This window comes from Cnephaeus nilssonii (assembly GCF_951640355.1).
Source record: "Cnephaeus nilssonii genome assembly, chromosome: 2".
Lineage (NCBI taxonomy): Eukaryota > Metazoa > Chordata > Mammalia > Chiroptera > Vespertilionidae > Cnephaeus > Cnephaeus nilssonii.
Genome location: NC_137073.1, coordinates 106,294,733 through 106,321,943, shown reverse-complemented (window position 1 = coordinate 106,321,943; position 27,211 = coordinate 106,294,733). Strand labels below are relative to the sequence as shown.

Below are 27,211 nucleotides of genomic sequence, written 5' to 3'. Positions count from 1 at the left end.
AAGGTAGGCATAACACAAAAGAATAAACCTCAAAACAAAATGTCCTCTTTCTTCTCTCTGTGCTTCCGTTTCACAGACTAGCCCTTTGAGTCTAAAGAAATTCAAACCTAACATCACATTCTCTGCTGTGATTTTAGTATTGAGATGAAATGGCCCTTCCCATCATACCAGACACACAATCAGGATGGAATCACTTGGTTCCTGATTTTCAAAACAAACTGAATTTCAGCCTCTAGTCCTCACTGGGAAACCAGGGCCAGTCCTAACTTGAAGGCCCGCATTCACAGCAGTGATGGAAACCTACAGGGAAGAGAGGTGATTGAGGTCCCAAATCTAGAACGTCTTCCTGCCATATACACCTCATCCCCCAAACTCAACACATTTTTAAAAATTAAGAATGACAATTAAGAGAAATGCCCTGATCTTTTAGTCAGAATTTACCCATTACAGAAAAGTGGCTGGGGTTGATAGAAAAAAGTAATTTATTGATGCCAATACTCTGTAAGAGAATAACTTTTGTCCTTATGAATCTAATGGCATACTGACTTCTTCCATACTGATAAAAAATGAGATAACAGAGCATGCTTCAGAGAACTGGATTTGGGGTCAGAAGATGCAGATTTAGGACTGAGCCCTAATTATCATCTAGAACCGTGTTCCTATGTGAATCACAGTCATTTCATCTCTAAAATGTGGAAGTTTAACTTTAAATGATGCCCAATATTCTTCCCAGCCCTTGTGTATGAGCTCACAAAGGCCCTGTCCTGTTTAATAATATACTGAGTTGCGTTTCAGAAACCACAGACCTAAACCACAAGTCATACAGCTGAAGCATGTGCAAAGGAGAGATCTTGGACCTCCTGCTGCACCAGAAACCAAAGTCTCATACCCCCTTCCCCCAAAGGAACAAAAAGGACCAGGACATAATTGAAGCTGGAACACTGAACCCTTTCAGAAGCCAAGGGTCTGTTGTCTAGGAAGATCTGCTGTTGACATCCCTTTACCGTAGTGGCCAAGTTTCAAGGTCCTCCGATTAAACCTTGCCCACCAGCACTTCCACTGCCTGTTCCCCCAGCCCCTTAAAAACCCTGGTCCAGTGAGCAAGATGGATCTGGGGGACCATTCGTTCTCCCATCTTCTTGGTTGGCACCTTCTCGATCAATAAACCTTTCCTAACTCCATACTTTGCCGTATTGAGCCTTGGCCTTTCACAGCACCAGGCACTCCGATTTTGGTTGGGTAACACTTGCATGTTTTATAACAAGACCTTAGAGTCCACACATTAATGCATCTTTCTAATTATTCTAGGTTGTGGACCGCTAAAGATCAATTCCCTCCTGCTGGGTGTATTTTGGTAAATGAAACACACGATTTTAATTCCATGCCACTTAGTATCTTCACTGCCCTTCTGAACTTGTGTGTTTGCTATGCTAATGCTCTCCTGACTAACCAGGCTATTGCATTTACTGAACCAGTTTATTTGCCACCAATTTTATAATCCTCTGCATGTCTAGTTAACTACCACATGGTTTGCTCTGCTCTAGCTGAGTAATAAGAGCCTCCGGAATGAGACACACTATCTATTTCAGCCAGCACTCAAAGGCACACCTTGAGATAAAAGGATCCTGGAGAAGTCAGAGGCAGCGAGGCACAGTAATAAGGAAGGGAATTACAGAACAGCTGGCGGCAGATTATCAAGCCTCTCGATGCAGGGCCCAACAAAGGCTTCAAATATAAAGGAACAAGCACTGAGCACAAGGCATTTTTTTTGCTTTCTTAGACCACAGCAGGATAATGATGTCAATCAACTAGAATGGGCAGAACATTTCTAAGCCTGCAAAGTGATGCTTGTATTTTAAAATTACTAGCTCTCGATGACTCCAACGTCATTTATTGAGCATCTATTATGTCCCAGGCATTGTGCCAGGGGCTGGAAATACAAAGATGAGGGGAACAAGGTCCCATGAGGTGCTCAGTCGAATGGAAGAGATACGTAAACAGCTAATCTCAATATAACACGGTAATAAATGCTTCCACTGAGCAGAAAACGAGATAAGAAAAGAAGGGTGGGGAGGGCATGCCAGGCATCAGGAATGGCCTGGAGTCAAGGAAGGATGTGATCTATGGGAGAGGGTAAAGCGATGGCCCCCATGAGAGGATTTAGGATACGCAGGAACGGGGTGGTGGGGAGGGGGGGCAGAGAGAAGTTAGAAATTTTTATGTTATGGCATGAGGAACCTAATTTTGGAAAAGCTTTCCGAAATAGCAACAGCTACCCTGAACAGAACAGAAATGAGATTTCCTTCATTCTTCAAAAAACTCCCAAGAGAGTTCACCTTCCCGAATGCTATCAGGGCAGTTTCTTTTGATTATGGTGGCTTCTCTCCAGAAAGAACACTATTAACAGCTTGGCAATTACAGCCTCTCACTATTATTAATTTGGTTGTGCACCTGGATTTTCTAGAGGCCTAATAAAAGGCCCCTGGGAAATTTGAATATATTCTAATTTTAGGAGGCCGCCATATGCTATAGGATCAAGCTACAGAAATGTGTTTATAAGAAATATAACCAGCCCAGCCAGCAAGGCTGAGTGTCGGCCTATGAACCAGGAGGTCACAGTTCAATAACCAGGCAGGGCACATGACCGGGTTGCGGGGTTTGATCCCCAGTGTGGGGCGTGCAAGAGGCAGCCGATCAATGATTCTCTCTCATCATTGATGTTTCTCTCTCTCTCTCCCTCTTCCCTTCCACTCTGAAATCAATAAAAATGTGTTTTAAAAAGTTAAAAAGAAATAGAACCAATAACACAAAAGGGGTCAATGAATAATGTTTATCATTTTCCCTCTCACACATTTCTTCTTTAAATCACTATGTAAGCCAGGACCTGAAAATGCCTTATTTTTGTAAGTTATAGTCTTGAACCAGAAAGATTTAGAGAGTAACGCCTAGAAAAGAAAAAAAATAGCAGCTAATTTTTAAAATGAAACAATCTTATATAAGCCTTAATTATCGTTTCAGCATTTGTAGACTAGCTCTATATTTGAGGTGGAAAAAATAACACTTTGACAAGGTCTCTGAAAGGAGTAAGGAAATCCACTGTTATTTTCATGGGAGTGACTTTAAAATCACAAGCTAAATTCTTAACACGAACATGGAGTAAATCAATAAGTGGGCCAAAAGTTGGCAGTTAAACGGAAGGAGAAAGCAAAATTAGTAAACGGACTCTTTGTCCTTTTCACAAGAAGACAATTTTGTTCTGAGAGCATCCCCTTGGTTTATGTCAGTCTACTATGCCTTATTATCCAATAACCTTTCAGGAGAGAATGTCATAGATAAAGAATCCAAAACCATTATATTATGTTAGAAATGCCCTCTGGCCCTTTCCTCCCTTCTCTTTTTCCACCGAATCCATGTCCCCATTTGCAACGAGAGGATTTTGTGGGAAATCGTGACCATAAGTTTGAAAGAGCTGTCTCAAAACAGTGAATCAACAGAGCAACTGACTCACGCCTTATTTTAGGAACGGGTTCTGTGGGGATAGCTGCCAATCACGGTTACCTTCTCTCTGGGAGCCTCACCATCTTTCCTTCCTCAACTGGGTTCCTGCTGAGGGTTTCAAAATGCTCTTCCTTATCTACTCTACTAGCACAGCCGATCAAGTACATGCCCAGGGTGGAGAATCCCCCAAGCAGCTGGGTTCGAACTCAGAGAGCCTAGCTCCAGAGCACACATCACCACCATCCTCCTGTTTCCCTCTCACACAGCTCCTCATCTACGTGGAAGACTCAAGAACACCTGGGAGTGAAATACTAGAGACATTGATTCCTATAAAAATAACTGGAGTAATAGGAATAGCAACATATAAAACCACAAAGGAAATGCAAACAGCCAATAAATATTTAACTTCCTTGGTCATCAAAGATATGCAAATCAAAACCATAGGACAGCATTTTTCACCTAGCAAATTATCAAAAAAAAATTAAGTATAATATCTATCTACTTTCATATTTTATTACAGGGTTATAATTGAAATTACCTTCGTGGAGAAAACTTTAGCAATGTTTATTAAAAGTTTGTAAAATGTTGATTTTACGCATCCCAAAATCCACTTCTAGAAATTTTGTCACAGAAAATAGACATGCACAGAAATAAAGATTCTCACTAAAACATTATTATTAGTGAATGATAAAAAAACAACATAAAAGTCCAACAGTTGATGCGCGGCTGGCATGGCTCAGTGGTTGAGCATTGACCTATGAACCTGGAGGTCACGGGTTCAATTCCTGGTCAGGGCATACGCCTGGGTTGCAGGCTCGATCCCCAGTGTGGGGCATGCAGGAGGCAACCGATCAATGATTCTCTCTCATCATTGATATTTCTATATCTCTCTCCCTCTCCCTTCCTGTCTGAAATAAACTCAATAAAAATATTTTTTTTAAAAAAAAGTCCAACAGTAGAGAGCTATTAATATAATTGAGTATAACTACCAAAAGATCCTTTTGGGTGAATATTTAGTAAACTCCAAAAAAACCCTTACTGTTCTGCTTAATGAGAAAAATATATATATAATGTGGTTCTAAATTTTATTTTTTTAAAAACAGAAATTAAATAAATCAAGACAAGAAACACCCAATTCCATTTTTTTTTTCCCTTAAGGCCCTTGCTTCCATGCAGGAAGGCTCTCATTTTATAGCTTCTAGATCATTTTATTTTATAAGTTTTAAGAGGTTAATATTACTGAATGATTTTTAATTTTGTGTTTATGGAAGTATTAACATTGTCCTGGAGCTACACTTAGTTGACTGAAAAATTCAATTAGCTAGATGTCTATGACCCTGCCAGTAAAGAGATAGTAAATTATATTAAAGATGTGACTACTGAAAAGTGTAAAGCAAAAGGCCCTACCATCGTTCCCTTGTGCTTAAGAACTTGGATTCTGGAGGCAGAAAGAAATGTGTCTCGATCTTAACTCTCCCTCTTGCTGGCTTCATTTACATAAAGTTGTTCCTTATTCTTCTTTCCTCCCTTGTAAAGATTAAAAAAAACAAACAAACAAAAAACCCCTCTGGCTTGTGTGGCTCAGCTGCTTGGGCTTCATCCCCTGTACAAAAAGGTGGCCGGTTTGAGTCCCAGTCAGGGCACATGCCTGGGTTGCAGGGTCTAACCACAGGAGGGGGTATGTATGAGGCAGCTGATCCATGTTTCTCTCTCTCTCCCTCTCCCTTCCTCTGTCTCTAAAAATCAATTTTTAAAAAATATCTTTAAAAAAAAAGATAATAAAACCTACCTCATGGGTTATTATAATTGGTGACTTAAAATGCTTTGCACATAAGTGCATGGTATAAATAGTACTTGTAACTGTTGTTGTTATTTTCATTATCTCTGGCAATAACTCTCACCTCAGCAATATTTCAATTTGTAGAGTCTCTTGCACTCTATATAGGGTATACTTTAGTTGTATCCATTATTCTTGGAGCATTTTACTGCCCTTATTTTCTGGGAATTAATTTCATGAAAAGTTTTCCTATCTCCTTATAAAGCCTAGTCCTCTTTAATACACATATAAAATAGTTGGTAGACTAAAAACATGAACAAAGAAGAAAAATAACTGAGAACTTCTTGGGTACAAACATATTGCCAAAGCATTAAGAAAAAAGAATCTGTAAAGAAAGCAGTAGCTAAAATACTTCTTTTTTTTTTTTTTACCAATTCTCAAAATTAATGAGCTTTGCAAATTCTTCAAATTGAGAGAAATTGAAATTATATGAAAATTTTCAAACTCAACAGCCTTAATCCTATAGCTTTTTAGAGTCAACCTGTAGTCATCCGAGTTTGGTAATGATGGGTTTTTCTTCCCTGAGTTTTATCTGTGCCAGCAAAGCTTAAAATTTTTTAAATGAAATTATAAATTGAAAAGAACCTTTTTACAACGCCAGGCAAAAGTTTAATCCCTTTCGCAAATTATTAAGGAAACTAAATAGCTTCTTTAAATCTCCTCCTCCTCCTCCTCCTCCTCCTCCTCCTCCTCCTCCTCCTCCTCCTCCTCCTCCTCCTCCTCCTTTTTCTTTGAACGACTCAGCTCCTTTTCACATAGAGCACAGAAAAGGCACTAGATTTCTTCACATTTCTGTTTAATTTCCCTTCTATTAGACTTGGATTTAAGATTCTCTTCAAAGAAATTGAATGTGGACTTGGTCATTCAGAGACACAGACACTGTGCATTAATGGTAAATTTCAGAAGCCAAATCAGAGAGGTGACCTATATTCTTGGATATGAATGGTCTTGGTTTCTTCATGGAATGAACCACAGAGTCAAAGACTATGACTTCCTAACAGTTAAGTCATTCTTGGTTTCTAATCTTTCACTGTTTTTCCCAAATTAACCAAATATTTCAAACTATTTCATCTAAAAACAAAATAAAACATCCTTTTTCATGAGTCTGAACACTCACTGGGACAAAGCCTTTGCAAGGAAGCAGTGAAAACACATCTGCAGACTGATCGTGTTTATGGGTAACAGTGTGCTTCATCCTAAGGAAATATGGAAAAATGCCTATTTTTAGACCCTTTGTTTGCAGGCAGTGGTGTGCCCACGGTTAAACATAAATCATCAATGAATATCTGAGGCTCTCTTTGTTCATTTATTTCTCTTGTTCCCAAAAGAGTAACAAATGTTATTTTCACTCCAGTAAACTCAAGATGGATATGCAGCAGCAGGAGCAGGTTTCATTAGGGGACAAACTTTGGTTTTCATCCCAAACCAGAATCTCTGAATCTTTCTGAACCAAAGTACAAAAAAACGAACAAAACAAAACAAAAATTAAATAGAAAATTCCAGAAATAAACAAGTAAGTTTAAATTGTGTGCCATTCTGAGTAGCATGATGAAATCTCACACCTTATATGCTGGCTGCCTGCTAGTCACTTAGTAGCTGTCCTGGTGATCAGATCCACAGTCACAGTATCGCACTATGTGTGTTCAAGTCACCCTTATTTTACTTAATAATGACATATTCACATTATATTGTTACAGTATATTGTTATAACTGTTCTATTTTGCTATTATTGTTGATAACTTCTTATTGTGCTTAACTTAAAAATTAAATTTTATCATAGGCTTATATATAGTATAAGAAAATTCTATATTTTAAAGATGTTATATGCAAATGGTGGTTATGCCGACAGCGTAACGACCAGATCATGGATCAGCAGGAGGGTGGGGCAGCGAGCCACAAGTGGGAGGCGGAGAGCTACAGGAGGGGGCAGGGCAGCAAGCTATGAGGGGGGGAGGGGGCGGGGGGAGGGAGGAGCTATAGGAGAGCAGGGCTACGGGCGCAGAGCTACTGGAGGACAACAATGAGCTACTGGCGAGCTACTGGCGCACAGATTCGCGCGCAGGGCTACTAGTAGCATATAAGAAGGAACAAGATGTCATAATGCTCCCCTCAAAACTCATCATAGTTTTTGCAGAATGTAAGGGTTCAACATATTTAGGTTGATTTTGATGGGTTTTAAATATTAGGTAATTTACTGACAAAGCTGACAATATATTAAAACATCATGTAGGTTAGTTTTTTTTTGTTTTTTTTGTTTTGGGTTTTTTTTTACAGAGAGGAAGGGAGAGGGAGAGAGAGTTAGAAACATTGATGAGAGAGAAACATCAATCAGCTGCCTCCTGCGCACCCCACACTGGGGATGTGCCCGCAACCAAGGTACATGCCCTTGACCGGAATCAAACCCGGGACCCCTGAGTCCTCAGGCCGACGCTCTATCCACTGAGCCAAAACGGCCAGGGCATGTAGGTTAGTTTTTATATAAAACAGTAAGATTTTATAAATTGGGGGGGGGGGTATAGAATCTATTCCCTTGCACCTAGAGAACTTGGGAGACAGGGAAGGCTGGGGAGGGTGTGCCTTGCTAGCCGCCACCCATTACATCGTTCTGCAGGCATCATTATTGGGTCAGTGAGAACAACAGCAGTCCTCTGAGGTTTATTAACCAAAGCAGCAGGAGGGATCAAGGTGAGAACACAGCACTCCAGAGCTTTAGAAAATGCATTCAAACGCCCTATCTCACTGGTGCTCAAAATAGACCTGAGAAATAAAAGCAAATAGGAGGTGCTACAAAGAAGCTGGGATTCTAAAGTAAAGTACTTTGTCCAAGGTCATAATTCTAGTGAGAGACAAAAATGTTATTATTAACCTCAGGTTCTATTCACAAAAAAAGAAAGAAATATACTGACCTCCAGATTCACTCCCGGGACCTCTTTCTCTAAGTGGTCTTTTCCCTTCCGAGACTCTAACTTACCAAACACATGTGGATTAGTCTCAATTATGTAACCCCTTTCAGACCTCTCTTCCAGGCACTACACATGCATGTCCGCCTAGACCTGCAGCATCATCACTTGAGTGCCTAAGAGCTCCCCTTCCCCTTCTCCTGCTAGGCTCTTCCTCCCAGGTCTCGTCTCAGTAGGTGACACTCCATTGCTCAAGTCAGGCCTGGGAGTCGTTTTAATCTCTGCCCTTCCTCCACCCCTAAACCCCACATCCAAGGCATGGGCAAGTCCGAAGGAGTCCTCTTCCAAAACATTGCATACCTCAATTCCACCCCCCTTCCTCACCTCCACTCCACTCGAGTCCAAGCCACCATTCCCACTTGCCTGGACCACTGGCCACCTGGCCTCCCTCATGCCACGATAAAGCCCATTCCACACAAGTCACCTAAACTAAAATCATGACCCTTTCATTTGTACTAAGAAAAAATCCCAGCTTCTGTAACAGCCCACAGAGCTACCTACCTGCATGTTCAGAGTTTTGCAACTCTTACTGATGAGCATCATAGCAACAAAGCCCTGGTGCTATCTGGGCATGTCATTTGCAGACCGAGTCAGGACTTAACCAGGTCTTCCAGGTGTCCTGGTCGTTAAGCCACTCAATTTCCTAGTGATCTATTCCCAGAAACTCAACCAGGTCTCCGTTTTCTCACTTGTCATATTGTAATAAAACTGATTCTCCTCACATCTCACCTTATGATTAAGAGAATCAAATGAGTTAATATAATACAAAAAAATGCTTTGAAACACATTATACGAAATAATAGAAAAATGCATGCTACCGTAGAAAGGGTGCTCAAGTGTGGCGTTTTCTGAGCCTTTGTTTACAAGAGGAGTTAAATGAATCTAGCCAAAATAATCAGCTTTTGTTCCTCATCACAGCCAGCTGGTCTGTATTGCTTACGAGGACTGATGCTAAAAGAGGACCAGGCTAGGCTGGGGACCATGGCTAACTTCCTGATTTTAGGCTTTACCGTGACAACAAATAAAAAATAACCGGATAAATCTTACAAATGTGTTTCTGACTGAAAAGAAAATAGGACTCTAAAAGCCACGGTCTAGAAGGCTGAGAAATCGGCCTCCCCAGGCCCAAAGTCTCTCCTCTTCTTCCTCCCTCTCTCCAGGATGTGGAGTGTACAGCTGCAGAGGACATGAAAACCGGGGCTGTCGGGCCCTTCCAAACCCCAGGGACATAGGATGACTCCAACCCTGGACCCCTTCATTGCTTCTGGAAACCGCCAGCCAGCAGGCACTGCAGCCACATGCCGGACACCCGTCGGGTTGGAGAACTCACGCCATCGCACAGCTACCCACAATCACCTGGCTGAGCATTTGTGTCCAGGAAAGAATGGCTCTCAAGTACGAGATCAGTTCCATAGGCAAGAAAAAGCAATATGCTCCTAATAAAATGTCCATCACTAGGCAATTATATTAAAATCAGAATGACTAACAAAGGCACTGAGATGTTAAAGAAACTGTGGGTGCACAAACAACTTGCCATCTATAATCTTCCTTTCTTCAAGGTTGCCCCCAAAACAGCCTGCCAAATTGTAATCGTTTCACTTATTTTATACCCTTTCTTCTTTTATTATTCGGTTTAGTTTTTCATTCTCTTCAAACGACTTATTTTATTTTGGTTCCACTTAAGTCCATTGGTTCTTTAAGAAAATAACACTGCTTTGACATTTAATCTATTCAGACTACAGAAATGGAAATTAAGCTTTAAATCAAGGACCTGTAAACTTTTCCTGTAAAGGCCCAGATGATATTTTAGGCTCTCAGAACTACATGCTTGTCTTTGTCCTATATACTTTTTTTTTCTCTTTAAAAAACATGTTTCTATAGATTTTTAGAGAGAGAAGAAGGGAGAGGGTTAGAGAGATAGAAACATCGATGAGAGGAAAACAACATTGCTTGGCCACCTCCTGCACGTGCCCTACTGGGGATCAAGTCCGAAACCCAGGCATGTGCCCTGACCGGGAATCAAACCAGCGACCTCTCGGTTCATGGGCTGATGCTCAACCACTGAGGCATAGTCTTAGCTCTTAAGCAGTACAAAAGCAGGCCATGGGGTATAGTTTACCAACATCTTCATAAATAATAACAACTGCAAGCTAACAGTACATACAGAACATATAGTTATATACAACATGAAAACCTTTCATTCCAAATAAATCACACTGGTTCCACAGGCTTCGTCTCCCTGAAGCAGGTACTAAGACCAGGAATGCCTATATCAGAGGAGACTGGATAATAGGCCCTATTTTTCATGAGGCAAAAAATTCTGCCCAGATATTTTTCCTCCTCCAACCCTGGGTGGTCAAGGATAAAAGATATTCCCTAAGAACTAATGAAGCATCACTTATAATGTACATATTTATAATGAAATTTAGAAGCCTCAATTAATACAATTCGGGTTGACAAAACACAAATGTGTGAAACCTCAAAAATTATAGATACAAAGCCAAAAAGCCAAAAATAGCTAGAATCAAATTCACCAATCCATCAAAAGAAAGGGATGTATGTTATTAAAAAGACTTTCTTTTAGGATCTCTGAACTAACAATGAAAAATAGCACCAAAATTCTGTAAGGATAATGGCATACAAATGACTTGCTGTAATTGGTATTTCTGCTTCACAATGCAATGAGTCCATTGTACCTGAGATAATGGAAATCTCTCACACAGTTGCTGCATTGTTACCAGGCAACAAGAAATAAAATGTCAGGATTAGTACTTGATTTGATATACTTTTATCATCAATAACCGTATTTCTATTCTGCTATTATTCAGGATGTAAAAGGTCACTAAGCTAAGAATTATATTGAGTAATTGACAAGAGTATACAAAAAATGTAGTAAAATTAACACTGGACATTCACCAAGTCCATGTTTTTTATATTTACTGCTGTTTGGTAGAAATAGCAAATATCAACACAATAGTAACATGATGACTGATATGGTCATTTTACCAAAACACTCAACTACAATGTGTCTTCATTAAATACATCTTCATTAGCATTCAAATAGTTTTAAACCAATGTTGCATGTGATGGCAATTTAAGGAAATAAATTGTCTTTAAATACTTCAATACTTTGAAATAAGTAGAATCAATCACTTCATGTAGTTTTAGGTTGTATAAGGATATTATCATCTGTCGAAGAATTCTATATCTGGTTAACTTTATAGCACAACAATGTATAGATTGCTTTTTCAGAGTAATTAATTAAAAAGCATGAATAAAATCTTATAACTGGAAAACGGTAAGACAAAGAAATGTAAATTAAAGATGTTACATAAGTTAACAGATCTAAAAATCAGTGACTATAAATGACATCCATCACTCACTACATCCATCCCAACATTTAACACTTGAGAAGGTGACTGTATTCTGCCTTAGGATCAAGGACTCCCAAGGTTGGTGGGAAGAGGGTGTTCCTTCCTTTTGTATCGTATCAAACAGCGCTCTCACCCCTTAAAACACACACACACACACACACACACACACACACACACACACACACACACACAAACTGGGGAGTGTTGAACTCAACAGGCCCACATGGATGAGGGAAAGAGAACTGGGACAAACAGTTTCTGGGCTGTCTTCCTCTTTCTAACCAACTAACTAACTGAAGTGGAGAGCTTTACCAGGTAAATACAAAAGTGCGGTGAAGGGCGCTTAACATATTGGGCTTTACTGCGTGAGTGTCAAATTTGACATTTCAGCCAAGTTCTTAAATATCGTGTCTCCACATGCCAATCAGAGAATCGTGTGTGTGAATAAACTCCATACAGGTGTGAGCAGCAGTTGCCTGTAAATGGATGTGTGTGCTTGAAACTGAATCTGTCTATTGACATGGCTGGAAGTATTTATTTTAAGTGCATAGAAGCTTTAAATTTTTTCCTGTTTATACTTTTTTTTCCCTCTTACTGTCTCTCTTGGAAACATTTTGAGTTTCATGCTTTCGAAACTGCAATATCATAAGGCATTAACACTCTGAAGATTAGAAATGAAAGAAAGTTAAGAGGAAAGGAATTATGTTTATCCTTTAGGCATTGTCATTTTCTCTAAAGCAGGAAGGCAGATAACCAAAGTCTCTAAAACACAAGCAGTAATTGGCCTGCCTGGTGGAGATTAAACGCTCACAGGATCCACTGACGGGACTGAGTCCTGGGGTGAAAATCCACCGTGCTCCACCTTCCACTGGAGAGGGAAATGACAGCCCCTTCCATCACTTCTGCTGAAATAACTCATGAGGCGTGACCAACGTCAAGTTCTCCAAACAGGGCCAGAGAGGCACCAAGGCCAGGACACTCCAATCTCAAAATCACATGCTTCACTCATCCAGTTTTAAAGTCAGATCTAGGCCTAACCATCTCCTGGGAACAACTGCAAAACGAACTCAGAGTATGAATTGTATTTCACACAGCCTCGGAAGAAGTTATTGCCATAACTCTCAAGAAAGTTACCCTCACGTAAGAATCCACAGAATCCACCTCGCATTGAAGAAAAGAGGGTGTTGGCCGATTTTTCAAACCCACCAGGAAGGCTCCCGCCCCAATCTTTACTCTCACGACCCTCCCCGGTCCTACTGGCCAGGTGGCTGCCTGTCACAGGTGTCCCTCAGGCTTCCTCAATTCCCGGAGGTCTTTACTCCAAGTCATCTCATAAGACCTGTTACTGAGCACCCTGTCTAAAACCAGTTTCTTCTCTTGACATTTTCTAGCCCCCTTTCTGCTTTGTTTTTCCTCTTTAACATGTAATCAATATCTAATCCACATATATTGTACTTATTCATTGTATCTTGTGGCAGAATGTCATGTTTCTCTGTTTTGGTCACTGCTGGACCTGCAAAACCCAGAACAATGCCGGGCACACTAGAATCTCCGAGCTTCATTGAACTTTCCTTAAAAATGTCTTTGAGTTACAACATCCGGTGCTTGTTAAAAAATAATAGAGGATGCCCAGTCAGTGTGGCTCAGTGGCTGAGCAACAACCCATGAACCAGGAGGTCACGGTTTGATTCCTGGCCAGGGTACATGCCTGGGTTGAGGGCTCAATCCTCAGTAGGGGTGCGGGGGGCTGCAGGAGGCAGCTGATCGATGACTCACTCTCCTCATTGATGTTTCTATATCTCTCTCACTCTCTCTTCCTCGCTGAAATCCATAAAAAAAATATATGTTAAAAAAAATAATAGAGGAGAATGAATGAATGAGCTAGAGCTGTATAGATGGGGCGGGAGTGACTGTGGATTGACAGACCCCGGAGCTGGGGATGAGCTCAGAGGGTTCATTACACTCCTGATTACTACAGTGGATGTTCACCGTCCTTCAAGTAAACATTATAAAGAAAAGGTGTAATATCATTTAACTGTCTTCTCTCCTCACCCACCAATCAGAAACAGCACGTCTCTGCTCAGCAGGCGGGCAGGCGATGTCCCCCTAATCTTCCCCTCAGGTTAATCATGTACAGGCGTTGGCAGGCGTTGGTATAGAACACAGAAGCCATCGTCCCCACAGCTTGGCTCTCATCACAAAAAAACAGCTTAAGATAGCAATATGGAAAATATGTCCAGACCTTATGACTTAGGTTTGTTTTGTGTGTTTTTGTTGTTGTTGTTGTTTTTTAATGTATTTTATTGATTTTTTACAGAGAGGAAGAGAGAGGGATAGAGAGTTAGAAACATCGATGAGAGAGAATCATCGATCAGCTGCCTCTTGCACACCCCCTACTGGGGATGTGCCCGCAACCAAGGTACATGCCCTTGACCGGAATCGAACCTGGGACCTTTCAGTCCGCAGGCCGACGCTCTATCCACTGAGCCAAACCGGTTTTGGCAGGTTTGTTTTTTTTTAAAGCAAGGGATCGATGAGCACAATCTTCCTGCTAGTGGTTATCTCTGCAGGGGAGGGAGGCGGATGAAAATGTGTGCGGACCATCCTCTCCTTCTCAGGTCAGGTGGGCTCACAGTGCTGAATTCATAACGATGCTTCCTAACTCACGCGGACTACATGTACCTAACAGTTGTGTGCACCAGGCACCTCATGTGTGTATATTACATATCACAGAAATCACGCTTTCACAAGCAAATATGCAACTTATAAGTATATCATAATATAAATAAGATAACTTTATTGAAGTTGTGATCATGAATATCCTGATTTTAGCTAAAAGCTGAAATTAGCCAGGATATGAAAAGGCTTTGGGGAAACCTTGCTGTCTTCTACCACCAGCCAGGCACAAGCTGGAGGAAGCCGCTGGGTGGTTTGGTGGCCGGCAGCCTCAGCAGCGTCAGGTGGCGGAGTCAGGCGACCTCCGCTGACAGCAAAGGCATGACGGGCTGCTCGCGAGAGACACAGTGTCAACAGTCTGCTGAGTGAAGCACCCCGTCCCTCCCTGCAGGCTTTCTATTATAAGTTGCTTTTTTAATTAAAAAAAGTAGAAACAGATCGCTTCTCCAAGAAAACGAGGAGGGTGGAATATGCACCCAGGAGCCGGGCAGGATGCGCAGGAAGTGAGGGCAGGTAACAGGAGCCCTCCCGAAGCCAAATGAATGCCCCTGGGCAGACTCGACAGTCTGGCTCTCCTTATTACACACCCAGACGCCCCCACGCTGCTCCCGGCTGCCTTGTGAGGTTTATCAGCACAGACTTCACCCACTCAGAGGGAGGTCCAGAAATAGCACTGTCTGGCCTAAAAAGAGAAGCATCTTTCTGGCGTGTGAGCCAGTGTGTCCACCCACTTGGAATTATTTTTCCCAAGTAACTACCCGGTTCCTTAAGAGGGGAAGAGCGACACAGCGAGCATCCGCTATGTCACAACCTTGTGGCGAGGCGTGCGGATGGCTCCGGGTTTTAAGAGAGAGCCCTGGCCAGTATGGCTCAGTTGGTTAAGCGTCGTCCCAGGCACCGAAAGGTTGCTGGTTCGATTCCTGGTCAGAGCACATGCCCAGGTTGTGGGTTCAGTCCCTGGTTAGGGTGAATATGGGAAGCAAGAGATCAATGTTTCTCTCTCTCCCTCCCTCTCCCTCTCCTTCTCCCTTCCCCTCTCTAAAATCAATAAAAACAATGTTTTTAGACCTAGCCGGTTTGGCTCAGTGGATAGAGCATCGGCCTGTGGACTAAAGAGTCCCAGGAGTCCCAGGTTTGATTCCAGCCAAGGGCACATGCCCAGGTTGTGGGCTTGATCCCCAGTGCGGGGGGAGGGGGGGTGCAGGAGGCAACCAATCAATGATTCTCTCTCATCATTGATGTTTCTATCTCTCTCTCCCTCTCCTCTCCCTTCCTCTCTGAAATCAATAAAAATGTATTTTTAAAAAATAAAATAAAAACAATGTTTTTAAAGCAAGAGACAGAACGTATATTCCTTTGCCACCCTACTTCTAAATCCAAAACATTTTAAGATGTCTAAGGGAATCATCACTAATATTTATATATTTATAGTGCTAACCTCCTTAAGTCTCAAGTGACAGGATGTGACAGGGGAAAGGTGGGAAGATGCAGCACTGTGGAGTGGCAGTGGCCTCAGGAGACAGGCTCTAACCCAGATCTGCTACCGCAAAGTCCGCCATGGCCTCCTCTATAAGAGAAAGAAGATGCCCTAAGAGTTCCACAACAAAGCCTCGTCTGAGATGCAGGGCGTCGTCCCTGTCACAGTTCCCCCTGCTTCCGATGCTGCGGTCCCAGAATAGTCAATCAATCACCATGTTTAGGGAAATTTGTGGAAATAATTAGAGTCCAAGAGAAAGACTGAAGGAACCCATAGAGGAATATATTGGTCAAAAAACTCCCTCTCTGCCCTAACTGGTTTGGCTCAGTGGATAGAGCATTGGCCTGCGGACTAAAAGGTCCCAAGTTTGATTCCCGATCAAGGGCATGTACCTTGGTTGTGGGCACATCCCCAGTAGGAGATGTGCAGGAGGCAGCTGATCGCCTCTCCCTTCCTCTCTGTAAAAAAATCAATAAAATATTTTTTAAAAAAAACACAAAAAACTCCCTCTCTGCTTGATTCCAACAGTTAGCATTGAAATGGGCTACCTCCAGATTTTCCATCTTTCAAAAAGTAATGGAAAAAAATCAGACACCCTGGGATCAATCTTTCTAGGGTTCCAGCCAAGCTCCATGTAGCTGTGTGACATCAGGTATGTAACTTAATCTTCCTGTGTTTTCAAGTCCTCATCTGTAAAATGGGGATAATAATGGCTCCTACCTCACAGGACTATTTTGGGGATTAAAATAATAATGTAAACAAAAAATACAGGAGTGCCTAATCTATACTAAATACTTGCTGATAGCAGCTATTATTATTGTTAATATTTAACAAGCAGAAGAACATGTGTATAATTGATGCTCTCTGAAGATTCCTCTTAAATACCACACTTCGGAGACCAGGTCAGAATCACCGTCGTGCCGGGGCCACTGTAAAGGAGAGCAGGACAGGGCTAGAGGGAAGGGTTATGGAACCCCGGAGGCCAACCCTGGGGTGCACAGGACATAGCACGGAAGAGGAGCTGGGGTCCAGGATGTTCACTACGCTCAGAATAATCCAAAGTCACAAAGTCAAAAATACCCAGTCTACTCATCATTCCAGATTCCAAACTATATCCTACTTTCGAGTTCTTACAATTCTACCTACTGGCACGTGAACCTTCTACCATGAGCATGCGGCCGACAACAATCTGCTGTCTGGGGAGCTATTTGTTTATATTCCTAAACTACCATGACACATTAGAGTTCACCTTGATCCTTCTAATTAAGCGCTGTCCCACAGAACTTTCCCTATCTCTGCTGATCAACACAGTAGTCAGGAGCCATATGTGGCTGCTGAAGAGACACCAAATTTTTACTTTATTTCATTGTCATCCATTTAAATTGTAGAGTCACATGTGGCTAGGGGCTCCCATGTTAGACAGTGCAGGCTAGTCACCTGAGAGTGGCTGTCAGTAGGACTATATTAAAGGGATCCTAATGAAAGCCTGGTGCTGACAGGAAAAATAAAATGGTTATTAACACATCTATTTCAAACTAATTTCCCTAAATCTTTTAATTGGAATGCTGCTTTATTTCTACTAGTATAGTTGATAGATCAGACGTGTGTTCAGGACCAGGGACAGGCCTTAATCACATTTGCAGTCGAGGTCACAGGATTTGCTCTCCTATCCCCTTCCCCAAAGAGAAAATCTCTTTCTGACATCTGCAGTGATTCTCAGATACTTGAACGTCATTTTCTGCGCTTGGAAGAAATAAGATTGGCTGAAAAGAACCAGATTATAAAAAGAAAAGAAAGGACTTTACCCAGGACAATACTTAATGCCCCTCAGTACTTAGAGGAGAAATATTGACTTTGGGCAGTTTTACAAAAGTATATAAAATCAAGAGGGTTAAACCATCAATTATTTTAAGCTACATTATAGGCCTTTCTTCAGTAATTTACAGATGTGTGCCATGACAGGTCATCAAAATGATTCAATAAGTAATAAAAAAAATAAAAACATTACACAGACAGAGTAAACCACATTATCTATTTTAAATGAAGAAACTATACCAAAGCCATTGCTGAAGAAACCACCATGCCTGGGATGAAAGTACCACATCCCCCAGCACTTTAAAAACAATACACTTCACTTTCTAAAAGAGGAATACAACTGTAACATTCGATTGTGTCAAAAATAGCACCGTCCCGCCTCCAGGAGATACCATTCTGGCCACTGTATACAGGAATCAAAGAATGTCACACACACCACCACCATCTTCCCTAGAGAATCCACAGTTCCTAACACAGTAAGAATGAACTTCTCCTAATACAAATAACTATTTTCCGGGGGTTCCGTCTATAAAAAGTCATGTTGGGATTGCACCCGAGAAGCTGTGTTTTACCCAAGGACCAGAGACGTTCATGAGCTGGTCCCATCGCAGCCTGCTTCCCACAGCCGGAAAGCAACCATCACAGCAACATTTCAGCTATCGTATATTCACATCGAATCCTCCCATATCCCAAACGGAAAGGCTGTCCCTGTGTGTCCTCCAAAAACGAAATGAACTGTTGTGCTTTTTCTGGAACTAATAATCATACAACATCAAGTTGAAAATGAACACCAGGGAAGCAGCGATCACCTCCATGCTTACCTCTACCACTGTGGTTCCCGCAGCTTTGCACATGGGCAGGTTGAAATTCCGTGCACTTTTCCTACACGAGGGGCAGAGGGAACAAGGAAATGGGGAAAGAAGACCAAAAATCAGAAGTGTCTCCTTTAACTTTAATTACAGACTAAAGGAATGTCTATAAACTAAGAACCTGCGAATCTTTTCGGAAAGAGTGCACCATATCTTCTGTCGACAAAGTTCTCTCTTTTTTTTTTTTTTTTTGCTTTTTAATTTTCTTTTCAATTATAGTTTACCTTCGATTAAAGTTTTATAATTGTTGCACAAGTAAAAACAATATGATATCCACTTCACTTCATTCAATTATATAGCTTTTTATGAGGTTGAGGGGCTATTTTTCATATTCAACATGTAGATTTTACACAGGAAAATAAAATGGATATTAATACATCTATTTAAAACTAATTTCCCTAAATCTTTTCATTGGGATGCTGCTTTATTTCTATAGTTGAATAGTTCACTGAACTTGCTCTATTAAAATATTAAGGGAAAGTAGCAAGTACTTTATAGGACAGGGTACAGTAATTATATTCTCTATTAAGGAGAAGCCTGCTGCTGAAATTAAGTGAAACATTCATTGGTAACTTGTGAGTCACCTGCAAATATCATCCTGGAAAGCCAATTTCCAATGAAAGTACAACACCCACATCAGACACTGAGGCATAAAAATTTCAAGAAGGTGCCAATTTCGCTGATGGTTTTACATTCCCAAGTTCCTACATCAGTGTACTTCCTCTAACCATAAAAATGTAAATATATGTTTGTTTCTGAGAGTATAAGTTGATAGAAAATCTTTGCTAAAGGGCACTAAGTCACACTATGGTTTACTGGACCTTTCAGGCCACCGATGCCTATTTCACTTGGATTCAAGGACAGGTGTAAAGACAGATGTGTCCTTGTGTGCTCCAATGGCAGAGTGGCGGGAGGTGGGGGCGTGCCGGGCACCCCTACCTTAACATCGGCCTAGACAGACCTCTGCACCAGGTGTCCACTATTCTAAAGTCAGTATCTTAAGAATCGAAGTGACTTGACCATTGGTGATATGCGCTCTCATTTCACATCAAAGCTTAATGTTTCCTTGAGCCACAAGCATAAAGTCTGTGCTTAAAATAGCCCTGTGCAGTGCTTAGATCCCGGAGCCAGGCAATGGAGCACGGGGTAAATTCGTGGAAATATTTTAAATAATTCATCTCCATTTGCTGCTATACAATTTCATTACTTTTTTATTTAAATAGCAACTGAACTTTGCAAACAGTACACCAAAGTGTCAAGTGCGATAGATTTGATGCAAAATGTCTTCTGTAATGGCCAAAGTTAGCTGTAATTCCAAAAACTGATTGGATTCAAGAAATCAAACATAGTATAAATATTGTAAGTGCTTCAGAAATGAACAAAAAACAATGTGAGAGTGGTCACTGAGAATTTAGCTGTGATCGCACAAAAGCTGCATTTGATAAAGATAAAACATTGCTAACTAAAAGCAGTAAATGACAATATTATGAGGGAAAAAATGATTTCTATAACCTAATAGGTGAAAATTTTAATAGCAAACATTTTGAATAAGTTTTTTTTAACTTTATGCATATATTGAAAGGTGGTATAATTTTTAAAAAACCTATATAATCTATAAATCCAAAATATTAAATACTTAGTATTAAGCAAGCTTATGGTAATCAAAAGTTCTTCAAGTCTATTAAGCATATCTTTGGCTATGCAGTTAATGAGAATAAAAATTGAGCACTATTAAGGTTAGACTTCTAGTAGACTGCAATAGGACTGGAAAAGGACTGACTTAAGTAATTACTAGCAATACCTTTCCAGAACATTGAAGTAACTTGGGCATTTGAAGACAGTGCATGTACATAACAATCTATAATAATGAAAGCGTAATATGCTAATTAGACCTGATGGCCTTCCGGACGAAGCCTGGGCTGCGAGGGAAGCCGGTGCCGGCAGCCAGGGGAAGGAAGGCCTACTCTTGCACGAATTTAGTGCATTGGGCCTCTAGTATCAAAATAAAATGTAATTGTGTGCCTTTCTCATGTTTTGTAAGCATGTCAATATCGTAACGGGTCTTGGCAACTAAAATACACAGAGGAAAACATAATTTGTATGGGACTAAATTCAAGGGTATATGGGTGTAAATACTTAACAAGCAAAGCAACATGGACATCCACCAATCAAAACAGACTCCCGCCAGTACTCCATACCAGTGAGACCACTGTTCATACGCGCGCGCGCGCGCGCGCGCGCGCGCACACACACACACACACACACACACACTACTGTGTTTATTTTCAGCCATTTTAAAATAAAATTTTAAATACCAAACACATCAAGATATCCATTTTGTAATCATAACTTAGGAAATACTGAAATATTAAGTTGCTGAAATGCACTACATTAATCTTTTTTTAAGGCCATCACACTACCTGAAAATTATGTTTCCTGCACGGTCTGCCTTCCAGGCTTTCACCAAGGCAAAATCCCCTGTAATCGCTTCCTCCAAAATAAAATGTTGACCATTGAACTCCCTCACCTGCAGGAGACAAAGGGGGCGCTGTCAGGTATTTGCACAGCTGCTGTTTGGTTGTGATACGAGCTCTGATAAAGGCGGATAAGAGGGGCACAAGCTTAGCTGGGAAAAGTTTCTCAGAGAGAGAAGAATCTAAAGGGAGACCCGAAGGATGAGTGTGGTAGGCAACTGGGACTAAGTGAAAGTGCTGGAAGGGGGAACTGAGGGAAAAGCATGTGCAAAGGCTCAGTGACAAGCGAGAGCTTGGTCAACCTGAGGAACTGAGCTACAACTGTATATGTTAGTGTTCATTTTATTACTTGTGTGCATAGGTTACGTACTGAACATGAAAACCTGTCCCTCTTTCCCTGTTCCCCATGGAAAAAAAACTATACAACGTACTGTTTATATAAAGGAAATGGTTTTGCCTTACCTGGTTTAGCTCAGAGGATAGAGCGTTGGCCTGTGGACTAAAGAGTCCCAGGTTCGATTCTGATCAAGGGCACATGCCTGGGTTGCAGGCTCAATCCCCAGTAGGGGGTGTGCAGGAGGCATCCAATCAATGATTCTCATCATTGATGTTTCAATCTCTCTCTCCCTCTTCCTTCCTTTCTGAAATCAATAAAAATATATTTTAAAAGAATAAAAAATAAATGAAATGGTTTTAAAAGTCCATTCATCTCTCCTAATTAATCTTTAATCACCTGTTGAGATTTTAATTGGAATTCCTAGAATCTGTAGAGGAATTTAGAGAGAACTGACACACTATATGGTCCCACCCATAAGCATAATATTTTTTGAAGTCTCTTTTACTTCTTTCAATCATTTTGCAATTTTCACTCCAAAAGCTTTGTATGTGTTTTTAGGATTTCGTCACAGGTACCTCATAGTTTCTGATGCTACCATGAATGTGATAGTTTATTCTATTACACCTTCTCTTCTGGTCTAGTGGAATGCTATTGATTTGTGTGTGTTTACTGCCGTTAGTTCTACTATGAATGGAGGGGTCGGGGTGGGGAAGGGAAGAAGCTTAAAGCAAAACCATGTCAGGGCCCTGGGAACAATGTGGAAGCTGTGCTCCATCCATCACTTCCAGGACGGGAGCCATTTACACCCAGCACTCCATTCCCATTCCCACTGCACCCCCTAGTGGACAAACGGCATGCGTTGTATAGAAAGCTTCCGTAGCAAGTTTGGGTACGTTAACTTCTTTAACTATACTATGGTTTAAAACTGAAATTCTTTCTTAAACAACAGCTTCCTTAAAGGCATTATCCCACCTTCCTTCTAGAAAAGATTGAACTTATGGAATCAGTGATGAATGAGGATCTTATTTAATAAAAACTTAGGCAAGTTATATAAGAGATATTTGTAAGCTGCACACATCAATATCTAGTTTTTTTTTAAAGGATATTATGTAATTATGTATTTAAGAGTCATTACTGTGAACATCAATGACAATGTTTACATATGGAGTATTTTACATACAGATCTAGAAAACTACATATAGATCTAAATATATGCTAACCCAGGGAAAATACATTTTTAAAAATTGGCTTTTTAAAATTCTAATTATATCATTTCCTGATGGATCTATGCACTAGCAGTAGGTGAGTTTTAGCTATTATTCTAAAATTTTAAAACAGGGAAGGAATTGGTTTTGTCCAACTGGCTACTATACTCACTTGAAAGACTTGAGCATTTCATGGCCTCAACTGCATCTCCCCGTCCTTTGTTGAATGCACTCCAGTCAAATTGTCATCACTCCAGAAAAACCCTCTACTCTAACAGAATTACTCCTTAAAGTCACCAACGACCTCTGTGTCCAGATCCAATGTCACTTCCCAATACTCCATTACCCAACCTCGGCACACTCTCTGACACAGAGGATCACACGCTCCTTCGTGAAATGTCCCACCTTTCAAATCACCAGACTCCCCTGGGTTTCCGCTTCACTCACTAGACACTTTCCCAATCTTCTTTCCTGCTCCTTCAAGGCCTCTTCCCTACCTTTATATGCACACTGGGTGTTCTCGCTCTGCTCTCCAGCCCTAGCACTCATCTAGTCCCAAAGACTTGAATACTATATGCCGATGCCTCTGAGTTCCCATCCCGAGTGGAGCCTACCGCGTGCCTCCTCTGGGAGCACGGTGCACGTCTTCAATGCACCGGTCTCTGCCAGAGCTCTTCGCTTACCCCCGTGCTCAGGCCCTCTCAATAAGCAGCATACTTCATTCTGCCTTCTCTTGCACCCACCACCAATCCACCAGTAAATCCTGTTGGCTTTACTATGAATATATATCCCTATTCCAACCACTCCTCACCAATTCCACTTTATCTTCCCACCTGGACTAATACAACAGCCTCTTAATCCCTTTCACTGCTGCTGCTCTTGGTCCCTGCAAAAAACACACACACCCACTTCCCAACAGCTACAACTTGCCAAAATGTAGCTCAGATCACATCACTCCCCCCACCTTTCTGCTGGCCGCTCACCACACTCAGTAAAATCCTAACTCACGTGATCTGGCTCCTGCCTCTCTTCAACCTTCAATCCCACTGCTCTCTGCCTCACTAACTCTGTTCCAGTCTCACCACCCTGCTGTTCCACACACACAGGGCAAGCCAGCCTCAGGACCTTGTCCTCCCTCTACCTTCTGACTAGATCACAACCCGGTGATCTTTGCCCAGCTCTTTCTCCTATTTTATTCAGGTCTCTACCAATGTCACCTTCACAGTGAGGTTTCCCTACCCCTACCTGAAACACCACCTCCCTGGCCACTGATCCCTCTCTGTCCTGGCCCTACTTGATTGACATATGTGTTTGTCTATTCATTCCCTGTCAGTTCCTCCACCACAGGGGGACTTGGTCTAGACCCCCCTTTTCCACTATACTTACACCAGTTCCTGGGAAAGAGTAGGACCTCAACAAATACCACTGAATTAAGGAATTCACTCACTTCTCCTTACTACAATAAGCAAGGGAAATTAAGAGCTAATAGGAGTTGTTTCAAGACAAAATTACAAAACTACTAGATTCATGCACCTGACTCAAGGCAGAAATGAACCCAGATATTCGGGACAGAGTATAGCGTATCCTGTGTTTCCCAGGGTGAGTTAATGCTAGCGAGCTCCTCAAGTATTAACCCAATTTTCTGTTCATCTTTATCTATAATCTTAAGATCCATTTTAATAATTAGACTCTTGCCTTTTACTTGGTCAAGAGCTTTTGACGTTTAATTAGGCATTAAAGATAGAATATCAAAAATGTCAATAAAAGCCAAGGTCACCTTGATCAGAACGGCAAGGCTCCAGGTGAAGGGCCTGCTCAGAGGACAGAAGGGCACAGATTCAGGGACCTCGTATCTTCCCTCAGAAATGGGGTGCAGAGCCAACATCTCCATAAGCAGAAGGTTGATAAGAGAGCACCCCTTGATTCTAAGTGTTCACTTTCCTAGAGACAAGCTGAGCATTCTGCAACCTGTGCTAACTTCCTGAAGCCAGGTGGGCAGGGAGACGGGAAAGATGCTAAAAACCCAGTCATGAAATATGGGCCTGTGTATGTTTAGAAGCTGCCTCAAATCTAAGGCACCTCAAATATCTAGAGTTTATTTAATGGCAAGCTTATTTAACATATTTTTCAAATTATTATTATTATTAATTTGTTGTTTGTTTATTAAGTTCTTGAGGGACTAAGAGCCTTTCAAGTTCTATGGTTTCCTAATATGTGAGTGAAGTTACCCCCATCAAGCACTTTAAACAAAACGAAGTTATTCAGCTTAAAGCTCAAGTGTGTCCAGTATACAAAATGAAGGCGATAATGTGAGCTCCCCATTCATTCCAGTACAGAATTCCGTATTTTAATATTGAGGATAAACTTGTGATTTCCTTGGCTTTTTCTCATCCTTCAATTGCAGAAGTGGCCTGAGCATGAAGACTTTAATAGCATGTATATCAGGTAGCTACTCTACTTTCCACATATGCATAATCAGCAATTATAAAGGCTCCTACATTGGTAAAAATTTAATCTTAACTCGCACATCTTATACAGTTACAGTTTTTTCTCATGTACTTAATCTGGCTTCTCTGTGTGATTTGAATGAGTAGCAGATGCTCCGTTTGAGCTGGAAAGCATACCTAACGTATTTATGCTAATGAATGACAGTGCCTGTTCTCACATAGAGGCGATTTTATATTTACACTGATTTCCCCAATGAGCCACCAGAACCCTGTGCTCACAGTGGGGTTGGGGGTCACCTGGAGGACCGCGTCCTACCTCTCGTGGTTTACTGGCAATGGCGATGCTGCCATCCTTGTTGTACTTGATCGGTGCCCCTCCTTCTTGCACCAGCGTCCCATAGCCTGTGCTGGTGTAAAAGGCAGGAACGCCAGCACCGCCGGCACGAATCCTCTCTGCAAGCGTGCCCTACAGGTGAGCAAGCAACACCCAAGGTCAGTACGCAACCCTCTGCACCTGGACACGGAGCATTCAGACACAGTGCCTACCCTCTAAAGCAGTGATGGCGGCCGCATGCCGAGGATGAAACATTTGCTGCTCCTGAGGATGAAACATTTGCGAAATAATGTTTTTTCCTCAAAGTGACACACTACCCGAGTTATGCTCAATTTTTTGGCGAAGTTTGACACACCAAGCTCAAAAGGTTGCCCATCACTGCTCTACAGGATTATCGTTCCAAGCAGTACCTAGCATGGTAAATTGGTGTATTTCACTAACAACACATGCTAGGAGATTAATTTAAAACAATTACTGCCTCTCTAGATAACAACCTTTCTATTCTATTTTTTTCTCTTTTTTAGTGTTTGTTTTTTTTTCTCATTGATTTTTAGAGAGTAAGGAGGGGAGAGGAAGAGAGCAAAACATCGATGTGAGAGCAACATCAATGGGTTGCCTCCTCTACACACCCTAGTTGGGGACTGAACCTGCTACCCAGGCATGTGTCCCGCAGGGAATCAAACCAGCAACCTTTCAGTGCACGGGACAATACCCAACCAACTGAGCCACACCAGCCAGGGCGGCCTCTATTCTTAATCCACAACATGTAACTGCTTATTTGCATAATCACGCTTTCAGCTTCCATGTTGCCTCCTGGCTTCTTGACAACATGTTCAACATCAGTCTATTTGTACTCTTTTTAAATGAGTTTTCAAGTCTGACACATGTAACTTCAACTATATATATTAAAAAACACAAAAATAAATTCTGGGTTTTACTGTGTGCTATATGTAGACATGACCTGAATCTTATCATCAGTAATAATAAATGATTATTGTAGAATAATATAAAATGTTCAAATTTATCTAGAATTTATTCTAAACCATTCTCATTAAGTATTTAATCTACAATATTATCTAATTAAGGAAAAATCCGAAGTACAACATATAGGTAAATTGGTTTTTATTTTATTTTTATTTTTTAATATACTTTTTATTGTTGATAGTATTACAGATATCATGCCTTTTCCCCACTTTACTCTCTCCTCCCAGCCCCTTACCACCCCACCCCCATGTTTTCACTATGCTATTGCCCGTGTCCATGGACTATACCTGTAAGTATGTAAATTCTTTGGTTTATCTCTTCTTACCCCCCCCTCCCCCCCGCATCCCCACATTGAGGTATGTCAGTCTGTTCCATGCCTCCCTGCTTCAGGTCTTATTCTGTAAATTGGTTTTTAAAAGCCAAGAGTCCTTCAAATTTTGTTTCAGAGGAGAAACAGCTATAGGCAAAGTGTCTTTGTACCTTCCATTGGTCACCTTCATCCCCCTGGTGGGTACCAGTGAGGCCAAACCTGATTTCCCAGCTCCCTCCCACCTCCAACTGCCTTTCCACCAAGACTGCCAGAGGGCAATAACCTCCAACAGCACATTCCAACACCCTCTTCACCACTAAGGGCTGTGGTTACGGTCCAGCTACATCCTGGTCACGCTGGACAGCTAAATGGCTAATCAGTAGAAAGAATGAGGTTAGGTATTAATGGCAGGGTGTTAATATTGTCCCAACCTGAAATCAATGTTCTACTTTAACTGGGGCCTAAACTCCGAGAAGGGACTAATGACTAGCATTTGAAACACTGAGGCATTCAAGCACGTGGGATAGTCTGGGGAAGGAGGGGATGGGGGCTTGGGGCTTCACTGAAAATATTTATAGATAAAACTCTTTTCTACCCTATCCAAAGGACTGAGA

General features: G+C 41.4%; 1 protein-coding gene across 1 annotated transcript in view; it reads right to left on the bottom strand.

Moving 5' to 3' along the window:
• OXCT1 (3-oxoacid CoA-transferase 1) overlaps positions 1–27,211 on the bottom strand; it is a 118,071-nt gene that overhangs the window by 72,331 nt on the left and 18,529 nt on the right. Inside the window, 3 exon segments of the mRNA XM_079797135.1 lie at positions 18,459–18,519; positions 20,927–21,033; positions 25,286–25,435. Of these exon segments, the coding sequence (XP_079653261.1) occupies positions 18,459–18,519; positions 20,927–21,033; positions 25,286–25,435 (318 nt within the window).